Raw genomic sequence first — 17,667 nt, 5'->3', positions numbered from 1 at the left:
TCATCAAACTTTGAGCACTAAAGTGATCCTTTAATAGTGAAAATAAATCATTTTAACCCATATAGTAATGCATGCGTTCAGGCTTTCCCAAAAGCTCAGAAGCAAATTTGGCTTGATAATTTAAAGGACTAAGTCATGGAGCTGTTCCAGTGATAATGAGTGGGAGAGTGAATCTGTAGAAACGCTAAGAGTTTAACTGGAATAATGGAGCTTTTGTGGTTTAAAGCTATGAGGTAGATATATCAAATAATTGAATTATTTGTGGAAAAAGCAGAAGCCAGCACTATATGAATAAGAAAATCAATTTCTAATTTAATTTCAATTCCCAGTTTTGCTTCTCTGCTGTGAAAAATAAAGGTCGATGTTGTTAAGAACCACACAGAGCTGCAGCACAAAGTGTAATCTACTTTTATTTCTCTAATGTCCTGTGCACTAATAAAGTGAACTATAATGGAGCAATGTGAGGAATCACAAGTTTCACACATATCTTCTTCTGGTCTTCAGTTTAGATACAAAACCAGAGTTTATAAACAGACTAATTTGGATGAAAAGGCCCTCACCAAACTCAGCACAAAGGTATTTTTTTCCCTTATCATTATTAATTTATTTTTAGTAATATATTTTTCTTTCTATTGAACATTTCTGGTAAAACATTAAATTTTACTCAGTGATCCTTTACTTCCTTCTCTTCCTGTCAGGCTAGTCTGAAAAAATTCCTGGATTACATTCAGACTGGAGCTGTAGAGAAAATGGCAAAAGTCCTCGATAAAGGTCTCGATCCAAATTTTCATGATCCTGACACTGGAGGTAAGTTTGGAGTTTGACAGTTCTGTCAGGGGACGGTTACAATAGATTACTGATCTGGTCTATTTTTACTCTTTCATTTTCAAATAAATTATTCCCTGACTGATATTTAGAGATGATAGAATTTTACCTAAGTAGCCATACAAAGCACTATACTTTTAAAGTACAAATACTTAGATACTTGTACATAACGAGTTTTTCCCATCTTCTTCTTCTTTATACGTGTACTCCACTACATCTCTGAGGCAAACATTGTACTTTTTACTCCACTACATTTGTCTGAGCTTTAGTTACTCTACTCTGTTCATGTCCAATGAAAAGTATGGATCTTCAAATATGTTGATTTTGATAAGAATGAGGTGTTCATTTATAGGTTGGATTTCAGATCTCCCTTCTTTGATTAAGTGGGGATTAAGCCTTGTCACAAAGCTGGGTTGTTTTTTTTTAGTTCATGGAAGGTGAAATATGTGATTTGTAGAAGACAGCCATGCTACAAAATTATGTTAAAGAATATGATGCACTGCTGTAAAAACTACCAAGAGTCTATAAAGTAGTACAAATGAGCTCAACCAGCAGTAAAATTAATCTAACACCATCATAAAATAGTAAATATATATAATATATAATAGGTATAATAAAATACTGGTAAAATGACACAATGGATAGAATACTTTGAATTTACGTATTTGAAGGCTGTGTGTTCACAATTAGTTATTTTTACCAAAGGTTTAAATGCAGAACTATTATTAATTCTATTAATTATCTAGTATTAAAGGGCGTCAGTACTTCTGATAGCATATAACACAAGTATCTAAGGGTAGATTTTCTCATTCCTTTTTCATCCCACCTTCCTTCCTGACCCCCATCACCCTGCGTGGTCAGAGACCCCCCTAACTGTGGCTGTGCAGTCGGGCCTATCAGTGGAGGGCATCAGGGTGCTGTTGCAGGGCGGCGGTCATTTCGACTTCAGAAGCAGAGATGGTCTGACACCAGTGCACAAAGCTGCCAGGGCTCACAATCACGCTGGACTGTTGGTAAGGAAAAACACAGGTGATGAATTTTCTTTTAATGTCCTCTAATTACAAAGTGTTTTCCAGTAAATATACAGTAAATCATAAATTATTGTCAGGTTGTCATCTCCAGGTAAATGTTTTACAAACATCACTTGGTTCCAGTAGTGACCTGGAAATCCTGATTGATGATAAATATTAGCTCAGGGGAAGAAAAGAGATTTATTGGTCATTTACTTTGACTCAGATTTGATTCAGATTTATGTATTTGTTAATTGAAGTATTTATGAATTTGGCCCAATCCCAATTCACCCCTTAGCCCTACCCCTTGGTCCTTGCACTTGGCACTACTACTTGAAACCGAGTTGTAAGGGGTAGGGGTTGAAACATTCTGCTATGAAATGAGACAACCCTTCAAGGCCTGTTACGTCATAAGCAGTCATCGATGCCGCTATAAAAAAATTCGACATCGTTGTTTCCAAAAGAATTCACCAGCTGTAACCGTCTCTGTTGCATGGGCTTTTGCGACTATCAACTGCAAACCGCAGAACACACTGAAACAGCATTAAACGGTCGATCACATGATTAAGTTGTTTATGAAGAAAATATGTACATTTGTGTGTTTCTTTCATCACACTGCTGCACTTTTTAGCACGTGAACATGCAAAATGGAGGAGTAGCGGTAAGGGGGAAGGCCAAGGGGTGAATTGGGATTGGGCCTTAGACTTAGGTCATTAGAGGCATTTAACAGTACCTCAAATAGATCAGTAGGTAACCACTTATAGCTACTCTTAAATATGATGATACACTGAATATCATGTGATGGTGGGCAAACATCTGTTATTTCATGTTGTACTATGTTTTATGTTCTTGTAGATTTCAGATTTCAGATTCAAGTTTATTTATCATTTCAGCGTATAAAAATACACAGAAACGAAATATTGTACTCAGGTCCCCGACTATCAGCAGCATTTAGTAAAAATAGTATAAGTTACTGATAAAATAATAAAAATAATAAAATACAGATATAAAAAAAATAGCAATAACAATAACACCCCCCCTAAAAATTACTAATAAATAACTTAAAAAAAAGTTTTATTTATAAAGTGCACAGCAGTAAATTGCCAATTTAAAAGTGCATTCTGGGCTCAAAGTTCAGCAGGAGTTCATCATTCTAACTGCCCCTGGATAAAAACTGTTTTGGAGTCGAGAAAGATCGTTCATTGTTTGGATGACACTTTGCTCTCACAGACACACCTGGTGGTTTGCTTATTTGTCATACTGTATTTTATTTATTTTTTTATGCATATGATATACACGCAGGAGAAGAGTAAAGTTCCGTGTCACGTTTTTCTGTCAGGCTCTGTTGTCACTAGGAGCGTCTCCAGACTATAAAGACCGCTGTTGCCTGACCCCGCTCTACCACACCGTACTGGTAGGGGGCGACACCTCCTGCTGCGAGACCCTGCTGTACTACAGGGCAAAGCTGGGGACCAGGGATGACAACGGCTGGGATGAGTCCCATCAGGTAGCAACTGACCATTTTCAACTCTCTAAAACAATCCAATCCAACAAACCAATCATATCTATTTCTATGTGTACCCATCTATTTATTTGTGTCTCTTGTCATATATCCATGTCACATTTCTCCATCTGTTGTCACCACCCATGTCAACATAAGCAATGCACCGACATCTCTGAGTCTTGTCTCTGGTTGATATCATGTACCTTCACTTTCTGTCTTGCTCGACCATTTTCAGCTTTTCCCTCTCAGGCCTTCTGTCTGAGGCTCACTCCTGCACTCACTCGTCTCTCCATTCTCTCTCTTTCCATAGCACAGGGATGAAGAGGAGTTTGGAATGGAAGAAATACACAAGGTACCCTTCATCCCACCATCTCATTATTCCCATCAAGCCTTTCACCAGCAAAGGCACAGAGAATCACACTGGGTTGTTTTTTTTTTTTTTTTTTTAATGAAATAAACTAAAGTGAAAACACATTTCCTTAAACCCGACCATAGTTCAGAAAGACATCCTTCGTAGTATAGATACTGGTGCATTGCCTACATTATGTCTCTGTGACGCCCTGGTAAATTTGCGCACGCTTGTTGTCATGGTATTTTATTTTGGTTTTACTGTGCTCTCTTTTTCCTTTCTTCACTGTCTACTTATCTTGTGGTATTTTAATCCCTGCAGCGAAATATGAGGAAACTTCTCAGGCTGCTGAAGACTCATTGCTATTGTTTTCATGTTGTTTTTCTTTGCTTTCTTTTTCACTATGGTGCAATGTAATTGGCTCTGACCTGTTTTGCTGTGAGAGCAATTATGGATGTAAATGTGGGTGTGAGACATACTATTTACTTTTCTTTCTCTCTGTATATCTTTTGAATTTTTTCCCTGATTTTTTTTCTCACTCATCCTGTTGTAATGGAGCAAACCTATCACTTCTCTACTCTCTAATTTTAACAATTTGTGGATATTTCTATCGCTCTCTTGACACTGAAAGGCTTGCCAGAATGGCTTTGCCCAGCACTTGGAGCATCTGCTGTTTTATGGGGCAGACACCACTTCGCAAAATGCCTCAGGGAACACTGCTCTTCACATTTCTGCCCTGTACAACAAGGCAAGTATGGAAACAGGACCTCACTGGTAAATTATTATTACAGTACCTGTTACTGCTGGTTTACATGAAGCTAAAACTAATCACTGTTCTTTTCTGGCATATTAGGAGAGCTGTGTACGTGTTCTTCTGTACAGGGGGGCAAACAAGGAAGCAAAGAACAAGCATGGTCAAACCCCTTTTCAGGTAGACAATCTGTCAGTGAATTCTGAGTAAAATGCAGCAGTGGAAGAAATAGTTATTCATATGCAGTAACTTGAATGTGACTCTTACAGAACAGCTACAAGCACACAATGATAGAACAGAATATACAATACTTTGTCGGTTGAACTGCTTGACAGTATATAAAGTACTTAACTTGAGCTCAGACTTAGGACACTTTCACATCTGCCTCATTTGATTCAGACTTTTGCATGTTTCTTTTCAATCTGAACTACATTTGCCCATGTGAAACCTCCCCAAAACACAACGCAGACCCAACCAATGAAAAGAGGTGATGTTGGTTCAGATCCAACTGAATCATAATTTAGTTCATTTACAGTGTGAAAATGCCCAGTTGGTTAGATGATTTGGACTTTCAGACCAATTACATGAAATTATTCAAAGCTAACATTGCCAAATAAACAAAAGAATAGAAAGAAAGAGGAAATGGAAAATTAGCAGAATTTACAAAATCGACACAGATGAATAGTCCACTCGAAAAGACGCTGTGTGAAAGCAAAATTGTCTGGAACAAAACTTACAGGTCTAAAAAGGCCCTTAAATCTCTGCGGCACTAGAATACAACTCAGACTTGGACGCAGTGGGAATATGAATCCAAAAGGACCATATATAACAGTAAAACACTGACATCTATTTTACTGCACAGAGACTACTTTTGCTTCTCATAGTTAAGTACATTTGGCTGATAATACTTTGATACTTTTACTTACGTGACATTTGAAGGCAGAACTTTCAGTGTGGTATTACTTTTCCTTAAGGAAAATATTTGACTATTACAACCCCAGTTATAAAAACTACGATGGTGTCTAAAATGTAAATGAAAACAGAATTTAATGCTTTTCAAATCTGATGAACCAATAATTTATTCACAACAGAACAGAGAGCATACGGTGTCAAATGTTTAAACTGAGAACATGTAGCATTTTAAGAAAAAAAATAAGGTAATTCTGAATTTGATGACTGCAACATGTCTCCAAATAGAAGTGACAAGTCTATGTTTATTACTGTGTAGCATCTCTTCTTCTTTTAACAGCGATCTGTAAACATCTGGGATCTGAGGAGACTAGATGCTGGAGTTTTGGGAGAGGAGTGTCTCATTTTTGTCTGATATAATATTTTAGCTGCTCAATAGTCCTGCATGATGTGATGTCCTCAATTGGTTAAAGTCTGTTGTGAATACAGGCCAGTTCAGCGTCCAGATTCTTATACTACGAAGTCATGCTGTGATAGATGCAACATGTGGTTTAGCAATTTCTTACTGAAGTTTGTTAGGCCAAATGGTTTATGGGATTTTCAAATCATTCAATTCTGTTTTTATTTGACTTTTGTATAGCATCTCAACATTTTTTGGAACTGTTACTGGTACTCCTACCACTGGTAAAATGAGATAAATATACAGAAATGGTATGAAAAAAAGGTTGTAAATGCTACAACACTATTTCCTGTTTGCAGTTAGCTGTAATGTCTGGCCACTTTGAACTCGGGGAGCTCATCAAAAACCATAAAGATTCAGACGTAGGTAAGCTAAAGCACTAAATGTCACATCAGTCTCTTGAACTTACCTTCATTAGAACTTCTTAACCCTATCACAAATTCACCCTCACAGTTTTCCTTCTTTTTCTCTGCCACAATGTTCTTCAATCCATCCCTTCCACTCACACCAAACCCCACTACCCTTCCTCACCTCTCATCTACAATCACCACCATCACACCTAACATCTCCATCTTTAGTGCCCTTTTTGGAATCGCCCAAGTATGTTCCCAAGCGAAAAGAGAGCGCCCACACGCTGCCTCTCCCCTCGCTCCACTCTCACCCCCTGCTGCGTGCTAACAGCGATAACAGCATGACCCAGTCCGACCCCCTCTTCATGCCCAACAAGGCCGCAACCAATCCCAACCCTGGACAGGTAACTGAGAATCATCAGACAGATACTCATGTATGTGGATATGAAATACTTTCCTGAAGTGCCGTTTGTTCTTTTAACAGTAATAACTTACAGAATATGTCCGGGTGATTTTCTGCAGGGCCAGCGCAGGGCTTCCATCGGTATGAGGAGCTCCAGCAGCCCCAGAACTCGCACTCGTTCCCCGTCCAGGGGGAGAGGGGGTCAAAGTGACACAGAGGAGAGGCACAGGCAGCCAAGAGGTCGACAGGGGTGAGTGTGGACAACAGATTCATACATGGATACTCATGGAAATGGATAAAATGTCTGTCTATTTTTTATTACTCTATATTATTACGTGTGTGTGGTGTAAGCACACATACAAATGTTATATTCATCTTGCATAGATATTTCAGAGCAAAACTCAATCCACTGCTTTGAGAAAACACAAGCAAAACCCTTGTCAAAATGTGTGAAAAACTCAGGAATAGCATGCTCTGACTTTTCTTAGCAATACAAGTTACCATAGCAGCGCAAAATGGCAAAAAATAAACTGCAAAAAGACATTAGAAAAAGATCAAACCCACACCTTTTGAGTGACGTCGCTTTGTCATGCTTTACCTTAGAAACATGGTTAAACCCTGAACAGGTCGCAAGCAACTGCTTAATCTGTATCTTGATATCTGGTGCCATGTTTATCAAATCACAGTTTGTTTCATTTCTTATATTCCACAGAATGTTCAGGCTTTGAGTGGATGATGGCTCTTGGACATATTCAATACCCTTCTATTCGAACCACTGTTACTCAGAGACGTTGACATATTTATCACAATGTAGCCACACTTGTCCTTTTTCATACAATGCGACCAAAGCTGAGTGACTCAGAGATTTCAGACTATGAATTATTAAATCAAAGTAGATATTTTTCTTTAAATCCTGAAACATTCTCTTATATCACTGTCTTTCCAACAACTTCTGCTAAAACTACAGAACATTTACATCAACACATTCAGTCAAGTGTCCTCTCGCTCACAGTGGAAAAAAAATTCTTATTTTAAAGCACTGGCAGTCACTGAGAAACCTCTGTTTGAAGGTTACCCTAAGCCAAATTTCAGTCACTGTCAGACTTTGCTGGCTGCTCGCTATGGTTTGCATAACAACCAGGAGGCCCAGCAGAACTTCAGACATTCCTTTCTCTCCACCGTGAATTGTTCTAGAAGCATACACAGAACTTTTGTGTTGTTTTGCAATATACAAAAACAAAAATACTGTCAGTAAAAGTAATTGATAGATAAGCTTGGAGACACATGATTCTAATGGACTGGACTATTTGGAACCAGTTCTTGGTTCCTATTCTGATTATCAGTGGGTTTTTCTCCTACATTGTCACCAGCTGCATGCAAAGAAATAGCTATTTGTTTTGTAGTGACTTGTATTCACATATAGAGGATGTGATACCTGCAGGAATATTGAATATCTTGAGTGAGGTTCTGCTGTTAGCAATTCAGAAAGTCTAATGGTTATTTTTCAAGCTCTGTGTTGTGTCACTTTGTCACACATGTTTTTTCAATATGTCTTATCAAATGGTTTTGTGACAGCCTCTCCTCTGTCTGTCTCACTCTCCCTGTGTAGTGCGACCTCAGCGGGCGGTGGGGGTGGTCAGATGAAGCGTATGTATAGCGCCGTGCCAGGGCGGGTGTATGTGGCCACACGAGCCCACTCTGCCAGTGGAGACAGAGAACTGACACTCAGCAAAGGGGACAAAGTTAAAGGTGAAAGAAAAGAAAAAAAAAACTGCCTTGTATCAGAGTTATCAACCTGTCAGCTGTTTTCAATTGAAGCGTTCAGTTGTTTTATTGTTTGTTTTTATAGTTACCCACATTCATTACTCAACTGTTATAACTTTGAAATGATTCCAATGCAGCTGCAATACAGTCTGATGGGGAAAAATAAACACTAGCAGATGCCTATTCAGGAAAATAGAGCCTCAGATAAAACTGTAACTAGATCTATCTATCTATCTATCTATCTATCTATCTATCTATCTATCTATCTATCTATCTATCTATCTATCTATCTATCTATCTATCTATCTATCTATCTATCTATCTATCTATCTATCTATCTTCTATCTATCTATCTATCTATCTATCTATCTATCTCAGTTTTAAGTGTAGGAGAAGGTGGATACTGGGAAGGAACAGTAAAAGGTCGCACTGGCTGGTTTCCTTCAGATTGTGTTGAAGAGGTGGCTTCTCTCAGTAAGGACAATCGATCAGGTATGCCCAACTCAGTCATAATATCACACATTATTTACCCATTGAAAATTATTCTCCATCGACAAGAAATGTAGTTTACAGCATCCAGAGTCTGGTCAACTCAGTGGATAAAAATCATTATAAAACAGCACATAAACAGAAGAGAGCACAGTGGGAAACGGGTTGCATGTTCCCTGCAGCTGGAATTATCCTTTAAGTCACTGTAAAACCAAGCACATGTCACACTCAGTGTTTACCAGCGGCCAACAGTGGCACATTCACTTAGCTCCTATTTTCACAGCTGCAGTGTTCACGCAGAAGGCAAACCATATGCCATGTGCGGTAGCTGACACAAAAAGGGTGTAAATAGATATGATTTATGTGTTGCAGACAACACTTCTACAAAAAGACAAAGAGGTGTCAAGAAGTTCTGAGTGCACATGCCTGTTTATGTCCTGCAGAGTCACGCAGTGAGAAAGCCAAGAGGAAGCTTTTCCGTAACGTCACTGTCGGAGCGTACGACGGCACTGATGGCCCCAGGTAAGAGTCCGCTCACATGACCCTGACAACATGTGATCATTTAAGAGTTATAGTCAGTAAGTAAGTTGGGACAGTGATATAGATCTGTCAGTCTTATTCCAACAGTTATTTAAACCAACTAACTTTAATATGTCAGCTAAGAAACAAAAAGACAATGAGCCTGTTTACATGACCAAAAATGTCCAGTAACAGGGAGTAATTGAATAATTGTAATAATCAAATCTAAAGCATTTACATGCGCTTAAGAAGCGTGATAATCGAAAACTCTGGTTCAGACACTCCAGTCGATTATCGGATTTCTTTCAGAGTACGTACATACATAGTGATGGTAGACTTAAACTTCCTGTTGTCTACCGCTCACATTTGACTATGTAACTTCAGTTCTCTGTGATTTTAATTATGTTTACACTAGCACAGATGTAAAACAAAATACATCAGATTAACCTGTATACATGCAGAAAGACATCGGAATATTTGGGAGAAATCCAGATGTGTTAATCCGAACTACCATTATCTAATTATATCAGATTATCCTTTTTATATGGTCACTGAAATAATCTGACAATTCTTTTCTTTTTTTTTTCTTCTATTAGTTCTTGGCTATTGTCGTTTTTGTTTTTGTTTTTGCTTATTGTTTTTATTTCAGGTGACTTGTGATTTTGTAAGAAAAGATAAAAAAATTCTAAGAAAAAAATGATAATAATCTGATAACTCCAGAAATTGGATAATGATCGGAGTATTGGTGTGTATGTAAACAGACTCACTGACATACAATAGATAGCTGAAATCATTGATTCCCAACAAGTGTGTGTATTTGAGAGGACAGTTCTGCAAGTGTTTGGGAATACTTATAAAGCAGATATGATAAGAATATATTATTAATTACTAAATATGCTTATGGTGAGAATTACAAACAACCAAATGGGATTACAAACCGACCTTTAATAAACATAGGAAGCAGACCGTCAGCATGAGTCAGTTGAAACCCTTTTAACACCACATGTTTCCAATGACTTTATAGGGCCCCAGTGGAGGGAGGATGCTCAAAACAGCCTCAAATGAAAAGTTCTTTTTATTTTCTTTTATTTCTAAGTAACATGTCATGAATAAATAGAACTGAATGAGAGACTAAATGTTCTATCCAGAAACTATCTCCAAGTTCTGTATAACAACCTCTCAACAGGCGTAAAATAGTTTATTCCACTAACTTTTCCAGTAAACAATAGCCTGTCATATTTGGTATCAGTGGATTCACTGCTATCTCAGATTTCATCACACTGGCTGCATTGGAGATTTAGAAGTTAAATCTAGTCAGAAGCCCACCTTTCTGTCCGTTCGTCCTCAGCCTACCTCATTTAGCTGTATTTAAGACTAAGCAGCACCTCCTCCTGCATTTAATAAAAGATTTTGTGATGTTTTGAAACTATTTCTTCATATACTCTGTTCTTGTTTATTAAGAAGTTGTGAATCTCAGGATCTTTTGGGGTTTGTATGGTCTCAGGAGCCGCCAGTGTCATGTTTGCACAGATGGTTCCAGAGCATTTCTGAACAGAGTAAATCTTAATGGTTTATCATTCTGTAATAAATGTTTACAAGTATATTACCTGAACTAGTGTTAAAACTGAGACTCTAAGGGTCTTCAAAAGATGAAGGTACAATTATTCAAAAGTGAGGATGAGAATAATTCCAATTTTATGACTTTATGTGGTGATCCAAGCGTACAGTTGATGTACAAATTGAGTCATAAGGACCAGGAAACAATGGCGGGCCCCTCAGAGACTATATGCGTTAACACTGTAGGGCCACACCAGGCAAAAAAGATTGGGAACCACTGCTCCAAATGCCTAAAGAGGTGTAAATATTAGTAGGAGGGTGTATTTCTGTGCCCTCTGATCTGCAGAACCATCCCCAACTCTCACCTACTCAATACTGAGCTAAATCTGAGACATCTGCAGCCTTGAGATGAGAAGCAGTTGAAAAAAAAGACAGACTAATAAAAACTAGATTAAAGCTGATTGTCTGCAGTCCTTGATATATTTCTAGCCATGATCTGTCACGAGTGTAGGCAGCAGCTGAACTGTGAGCTCTGGAGTGTACTATTGTAAGAGACGAGGCTGGTCAACGTGATTGAAATAGTTGACACGCTGTTGTTTTGTAAGAAGCAGGAGGTTCTTGTTGTGTGCGTGTGAGCCCACTTGTCTGACCTGCTGTGCCGTCATGCCTTCATACATGATGTTTTCTGCTGAGCCTGAACTGCGTTTGTACTCTATTGTTTAAATGTGCAAGCATGTCAACGCTGACAGCACAAAGAGCAGCCATGTCATTTCAGCTTTGCCCCTTTTGGATCTACCAGACAAATGCACTTGTCTCTTTGATACCTCCATCCACACGCCTCACTCTGCTGCTTGTTTACACTGAACACAGTAATGCCATAATGAAAGGTAGAGCAAGGTGTTTTTCCCAGCAGCTCAGTTCTGGGCAGCTGCAGCTGTGTATGATAAAGCTTTACATGTTTGTTTGAGTGTGTTTGTGAATGTATGCCTGTGTCCTTGCGTGTACATACATCATCCAGCTGATGAGTCATAACTAAAGCACCAAGCGTCGGTTAGTTCCCTGGGCTAGTGAGAGAGGCTTACCAGTCACTACCGCGGGGTTTTACAGCCTCTTACATGTTGTAGCTGACATTACCCTTGTGCTTGGCAGCTCTTACTGTCATTCAAAAAGGAATCACTTTAATGCAGCTTGTGTTCTAAATGGAAATAGCAGCCACTGGGGTTATATTACCTATGTTAAGTTGGTTAAGCGTAATTGCAGCGCCTTGGTGAAGTGGTGCTCAATTAAGAGCAAGGTGATCCGGTGCATGTTCCTCACTGCAGCTAGGCTTTTGGGAGAATGTCAATTACTAGTTCAGAGAGAGATGGAGAGAGGAAGAGTGTTTGTTAGCCTGTGTGATGACAGCTCTGCGTTTAGATGAAAAGGAGGGAGCGAAGGGAAAGTTGGCAAATGTGTGTGTGAGTAAATCCAGGGTGGGAATCAGCTGTTAGTGAATCTGTGATACGCCACTCAGTTGATGTGCAAAAGCAAGCGCTGTCTGTCCCCATGTCGCCTCATGTCTATACCCATCCCCCGCATCCCCACCTCATAATTCAGCTCTACAGCTCCCCTATTTTGCAGCCACTGAACCCCCCTCTTTCATCCACCACTGGCTCCAAACACACATGCACACACACACACACACACGCACACACACACACACACGCACACACTGCGCACACTCTTCCTGCTGTGATAATCACTGGTATTCTCTTTCTTTCACATTGTCTTTCTCTTGTCTGAAGTATGAGGGGTGCAGACCAGCAGGCTCTCTCTCCCCTCCTCGTTCCCTGCCTCTCTCACTCACTCTCCTCCACTCTCGCGGCTCTCTCTGGCTGAGCTCTCGCTGGAAGACCGGGAGGAGGAGGTGGGAGGAGGGAGGAGGAGGTGGTGGAGAGCGCGCGATAGAGAGGAGGGGGGGACATGGCAATGGGGGGATGCGGAGAGAGAGATTTCTCTCTCTCCCTCTCTTCTTCGTGGCCGTCACTGGGCCCCAGAAACAGGAGCGTGTGGTTCATTTACAGGTAGCGGCTGTTTCCTCATTCATTGGCTGGCTATGGATGTGAGGAGAGGACAATGGAGAGAGGGGAGAGGTAGATGATGCTATTGAGAGGCCGTGCCTTTTCAAAGACAGACTAATAAGCTATGTATTCTGTGTGTGTGTGTCTCTGAGAGTGCGAGTGTGTATGGGTGCCTGCAATTCTATTTTCCTCTGCATGTTATATCTGTGTACTGGATATTGAATGGAGACTCTGCAGCATGTTTATTTCTGTGTCTTCCTCCCGTGTGTCTCTGAATGCCGTGCTCGTGTGTGTTAGTGTGTGAAACAGAGCACATATTGATGCATTTCAGTCAGACAGTGTGGGTGTATTTCATTCTCTTTGAGTCATGATTTCTTTAAGCAGATATTTTTCATTCACCACTTCCCATTTTCCTGTTCCTTTGAAAATGCTATTGTCACATCCCGTATTTTAATGTGTCTCACTGTGTCATTAAAGATGTCTTGCATTTTGACTATTCTGAGAAGATAAAAGTGTAAGGCATTAAGTGGCAAGAGTGCGTTTCGTCAATTGTTTCTCCATCTCTAATTTGACGTACCAGTCGTTTCTGGTCATGCCTGTGTCTACATTCACCTGTGTTTGTGTGTGTCCCTGCAACTATACACACTGACTACAACATACAAGTATGTGATTTTCACATATATGGTGCATACATCACAGTGTTTGATTTCTGTGGGAGTGTCTCCTTTGAACATAATTATGTACTCTTCATCTTACACGCCTACCATATCTCAGTCTACAGTGTGTGTCACTAATCCATCAAGGGCTTCACTTGTGGTGCGAGGGTATTGTCCCCATATGAACAGTTTAACTGCATTTAGCAAGCAAACGCTTAAAATGCCTTTTTTTCTCAGTAATTGTGGCTAGAGGAGAGGATGACTCAGGATGGTACATAATAACTCTGGTCTCCAGTAGGCTTATGTCTCCATTGCAGCCAGTTCAGAGAGAATGTGCCCTTCTGTCCAATGGAGATCAACACCCAACACCAGCCCAACACCAGCTATGTTTCCCCCTGTAACAGTGGATATCTGGAGAGCCCAGTAGATACGTCCACCCACTCTGTGTTACTTTGATCCTCAGAGAGGGAAAGCATGATGGAGGACAGGGTGAGAGAAAAAGGAATGAGGTGTGAGGAGCAGATGGCTGGAAGGCGGCTGTGCGTTGGCGAAACAGTTAACATTGATGGAGAACACACAAGGGATGGACCTCAGTAGGGGAAACTAGCGATCGTCTGCTTGGTGCTAAAGTTATGGCTTGGTGTCGAAAGTCTGGGACTTGAGGCCTGTAGGCCAGCTCTCACGACTCTACCGTACCTCTGAGACGCCATAGCCATTTGATTACAGCATGATTTTATAAGCTCAACCGTCTTGTGTTCATTAGAACTCAAAAACACATTGTGGAATATATTTAATGTCGCTGTTGTTTGGCATCACCAAGAGCTTGATTTCAGAATTGATACAAATTAGGTGGAATCATAGGCTTCTTTGTGAGACATAAAATAAACTAAAGCCATCGCCTCATTTGACTCTCAGGAAGTATTCTTTTGGAAGAATCCTGTCCTTGGGTGACTATTTCAGTCAGCGCTGTCCCCTCTTCCTTTATCTGTGCGTTATTGTTTTCAAAGTCCTCATTGCTACCTGAAAAACAACCTCAGAGCTAGAAACTAGAGATAGAAATCCATTAATCTGCACCAAAATGGCATTTTACAAACTGCTGGTATCCATTAAAATTTGGCTGAGATAGTGGCGATAGCTAAAAGCTATCAGCTTTTCCCTCTTTCACGTCTTATAAATCCACAATTAGAAGGCTCTATTAGAGGTAGTTCAGTGTGTAGTTTACACACTGAAAATACATTTTGACAATTTGATGAAAAAAAAACCAAATCACTTTGTTTAGCTCTTTATGACGTTTGATTTTTGTAACATTTTGTCTTTTTAATTGGAGGGCTCAATTCCTAAAGTTGTTCCACCTAAAGAACTGTCCTCCCATTGCTCTTTGCAAAGGCGCCATCGCTGTAAAAATTGCTTAGTGCCACCCAAGACATTTTAGTTTCAAGAAATAGAAACAAGCCAAGTTTCCACTATTCAAGACTGATTAAAGGTTCAGGCAGACCTTTCTCCAGTGCTGAAATGAATGGGTGTGGAGATACTGCTGGCATTTTTAAACAATACAGTGATTTGTTACAGGTCTGGATTACTTTAATGAGTGCCTGCTACACAGGCAATCAGATGGTTGAGTGTAGGTCTTAGATAGCTTAGTGACACAGTTGGGTTTTGTCTAAATCAGATTAAAAAATACCAGCTATAGTACTCACTGCTCATGTTCAAGTTCACTCTAAAGCCACTGATGTTTATACAACATCTTTCCAATTGGAAAGAAAAGGGTTCAGAAATAGTTCCCAGGGGAAATCATGTCTTTAAGTATACCCAAACCATTTCTATTATATTGTTTCTGGCAGCCAAGTTATCACAATAAATACAGCCAGGTCTTTGACCAGGCTACTCTTCACTCACAGTTTCAGCCGTTCTACAAAATCAAATCCTTTGATTTGATTTTGGTTGGAGTGTCACTTTGAGTTAAGTTGATGAGGACAAACTAACGCAGAGATGAGCTGCTGAGGAAGGAAATATCTGGAATTCCTCTTAAATCATACATCTCTGCTTGAGCCGCGGGCTTTCTAACAGAACAAGGGTGAATTGATATTGTTGGAAAGTCAAGTCCAGAAATGAGTCATGAGATGTGACAGTGTGGAGTCCATTTAACCACCCTATATTAGAGCGAGCTTGGCCAAAAGTCCCAGACGTGGTAATAGAATAATGGAATAATGGCAACTGTAACACTACTCCAACAGGCTCATAATATGGTTGCATCACTGATGTGTGTGATCTCCGTTCCTGTCTTCCCAGGCTGTAGTCTTTGAGTAAGAGGAGCTGTTTGTGTGCAGAGATTAGAAGCCTGGCTGACTTCTTCTTGTACATAATTTGAAGTGTCATGTATGACCGGTAGTGATGTTCTGAGCCGGTAAAGCAGTATCCTTGCAAAGGCTGCCACAGGCTGTTAAAGCTAATGCAACAATTTAGGTGCATTTGGAAGTTTCCATTATCGGTGAAGTGTGTGTGCACATTTTTCTAATGTGCTGTTCCCCCTGGCCCAGTGCTTGTCAGCTCTAGCTGGATTAGTCCATAGTATTGAATGTCATCTCATATACGCTCCTTTCCATTGTGACACTAACTGTATCTCAGTGCTTTTTTGTATGACATCCTCAAGCCAACCTTTCTTTTGCTGCAGTGTGATTTCATAATGTGATGCAGTATAGCTGTTTTCCACATTGTGAAATGCTTTATTTGCATGACAATAAGACTTTCTGTTGCTATAGAAGTCATATACAGTAGCTCACCTCCTCTTCAATTCTCTGTCTCTTTCTCTTTATCTCTCCAATCGCCTTTTCCCTTTCTCCTGCACCCCTTCGTTGCTCTCTTTAAGTGACTACATCATTAAGGAGAAGACAGTGCTCCTACAGAAGAAAGACAATGAGGGTTTTGGCTTTGTACTTAGGGGAGCCAAAGGTGAGGCTCTTCTCTGATACCCCCCCACCCACCCACCCATATAACTCTATCTATGTATTCTTTCCGTTCTCATGTGCTGTTTTTCTCCCTTGGCCTTCTAATCCCTCTATGTCTGCCTCATTTTAAAGCCCATGTTTCTGTTATCCCTGCCCATTCATGCTCATCCGATTTGTATTCTCGCCCTCCGCAGCTCAAACTCCAATAGAGGAGTTCACTCCGACGCCAGCGTTCCCCGCTCTGCAGTACCTGGAGTCTGTCGATGAGGGGGGCGTGGCGTGGAGGGCCGGCCTGAGGATGGGGGATTTCCTCATCGAGGTAGGCACTAATTGCATTCTAAACGCATCCAGCATGGAACCTCAGAAATGACTGAAAATGACCTAAAGATGATCTATGTTTCGGTTTATTTTGTTGACTTGCATACACACATTGTTAATATTGTATAATCTGTAATTTTTATCCAGTGGGAGGGACTGTTTCCTCAGTCACCTGCTAATGTCATTAATGGCATCATATCCCCTTTACTAAAACTATCATAATGTGAATAAAACCATGTCTGTTAACATGATTTTGATACCTACATTACTTCACTACATCATCTACTCCAATGTGTTTTATCACTATTTTGATTGTGAGACCTCTTGCAGAAAAAATGTCTTGCATACTGTGTGTTTAAAGGTATTAAACATCAACAGTAAACAACACATCAACAAGTTCATTGCTGATGAATTTTACACTTTAAAAAGTTATTTACAGTGCATTAATGGAGGCCAGTTGTGGCAAAAATTACCTGTGTAAAATTTATAGGAAGAATCCTAGTTTGTCACTGACGGACTTTGATAGATGTTCATATAAAAAGCACAACAAATTACTCCACATACAATATTATATCTGGAGTTATGAGTTCAAATGTGGCTTAATCAAAAGAAACATGTGCTGCCCCCATCTCAAACTAAATGCGACAGGTGCAGGCGAGAGAGATTTCCTTCTGGGAAATAAAAGCAGACAAGCACGAAGAGAAAATGTTGATATGTACTAAGAAGAAATACACTTTCTTTACAAAATGAGTTCAGACGCACCAAACACAACCCCTTGATTGATGATATGAGCAGGGA

The 17,667-nt window shown here is 39.9% G+C and overlaps 1 protein-coding gene across 1 annotated transcript in view; it reads left to right on the top strand.

Moving 5' to 3' along the window:
• LOC115410296 (SH3 and multiple ankyrin repeat domains protein 1-like) overlaps positions 1-17,667 on the top strand; it is a 62,219-nt gene that overhangs the window by 31,412 nt on the left and 13,140 nt on the right. The window contains 15 exon segments of the mRNA XM_030121893.1: positions 505-576; positions 699-807; positions 1,687-1,838; positions 3,175-3,342; positions 3,650-3,691; positions 4,320-4,436; positions 4,542-4,619; positions 6,108-6,174; positions 6,387-6,562; positions 6,681-6,811; positions 8,171-8,310; positions 8,704-8,817; positions 9,258-9,336; positions 16,473-16,555; positions 16,746-16,870. Coding sequence (XP_029977753.1) covers positions 505-576; positions 699-807; positions 1,687-1,838; positions 3,175-3,342; positions 3,650-3,691; positions 4,320-4,436; positions 4,542-4,619; positions 6,108-6,174; positions 6,387-6,562; positions 6,681-6,811; positions 8,171-8,310; positions 8,704-8,817; positions 9,258-9,336; positions 16,473-16,555; positions 16,746-16,870 — 1,653 coding nt within the window.

Source organism: Sphaeramia orbicularis, chromosome 19 (assembly GCF_902148855.1).
Source record: "Sphaeramia orbicularis chromosome 19, fSphaOr1.1, whole genome shotgun sequence".
NCBI classification, from domain to species: Eukaryota; Metazoa; Chordata; class Actinopteri; order Kurtiformes; family Apogonidae; genus Sphaeramia; species Sphaeramia orbicularis.
This window is presented reverse-complemented; position numbering and strand designations above follow the sequence as displayed.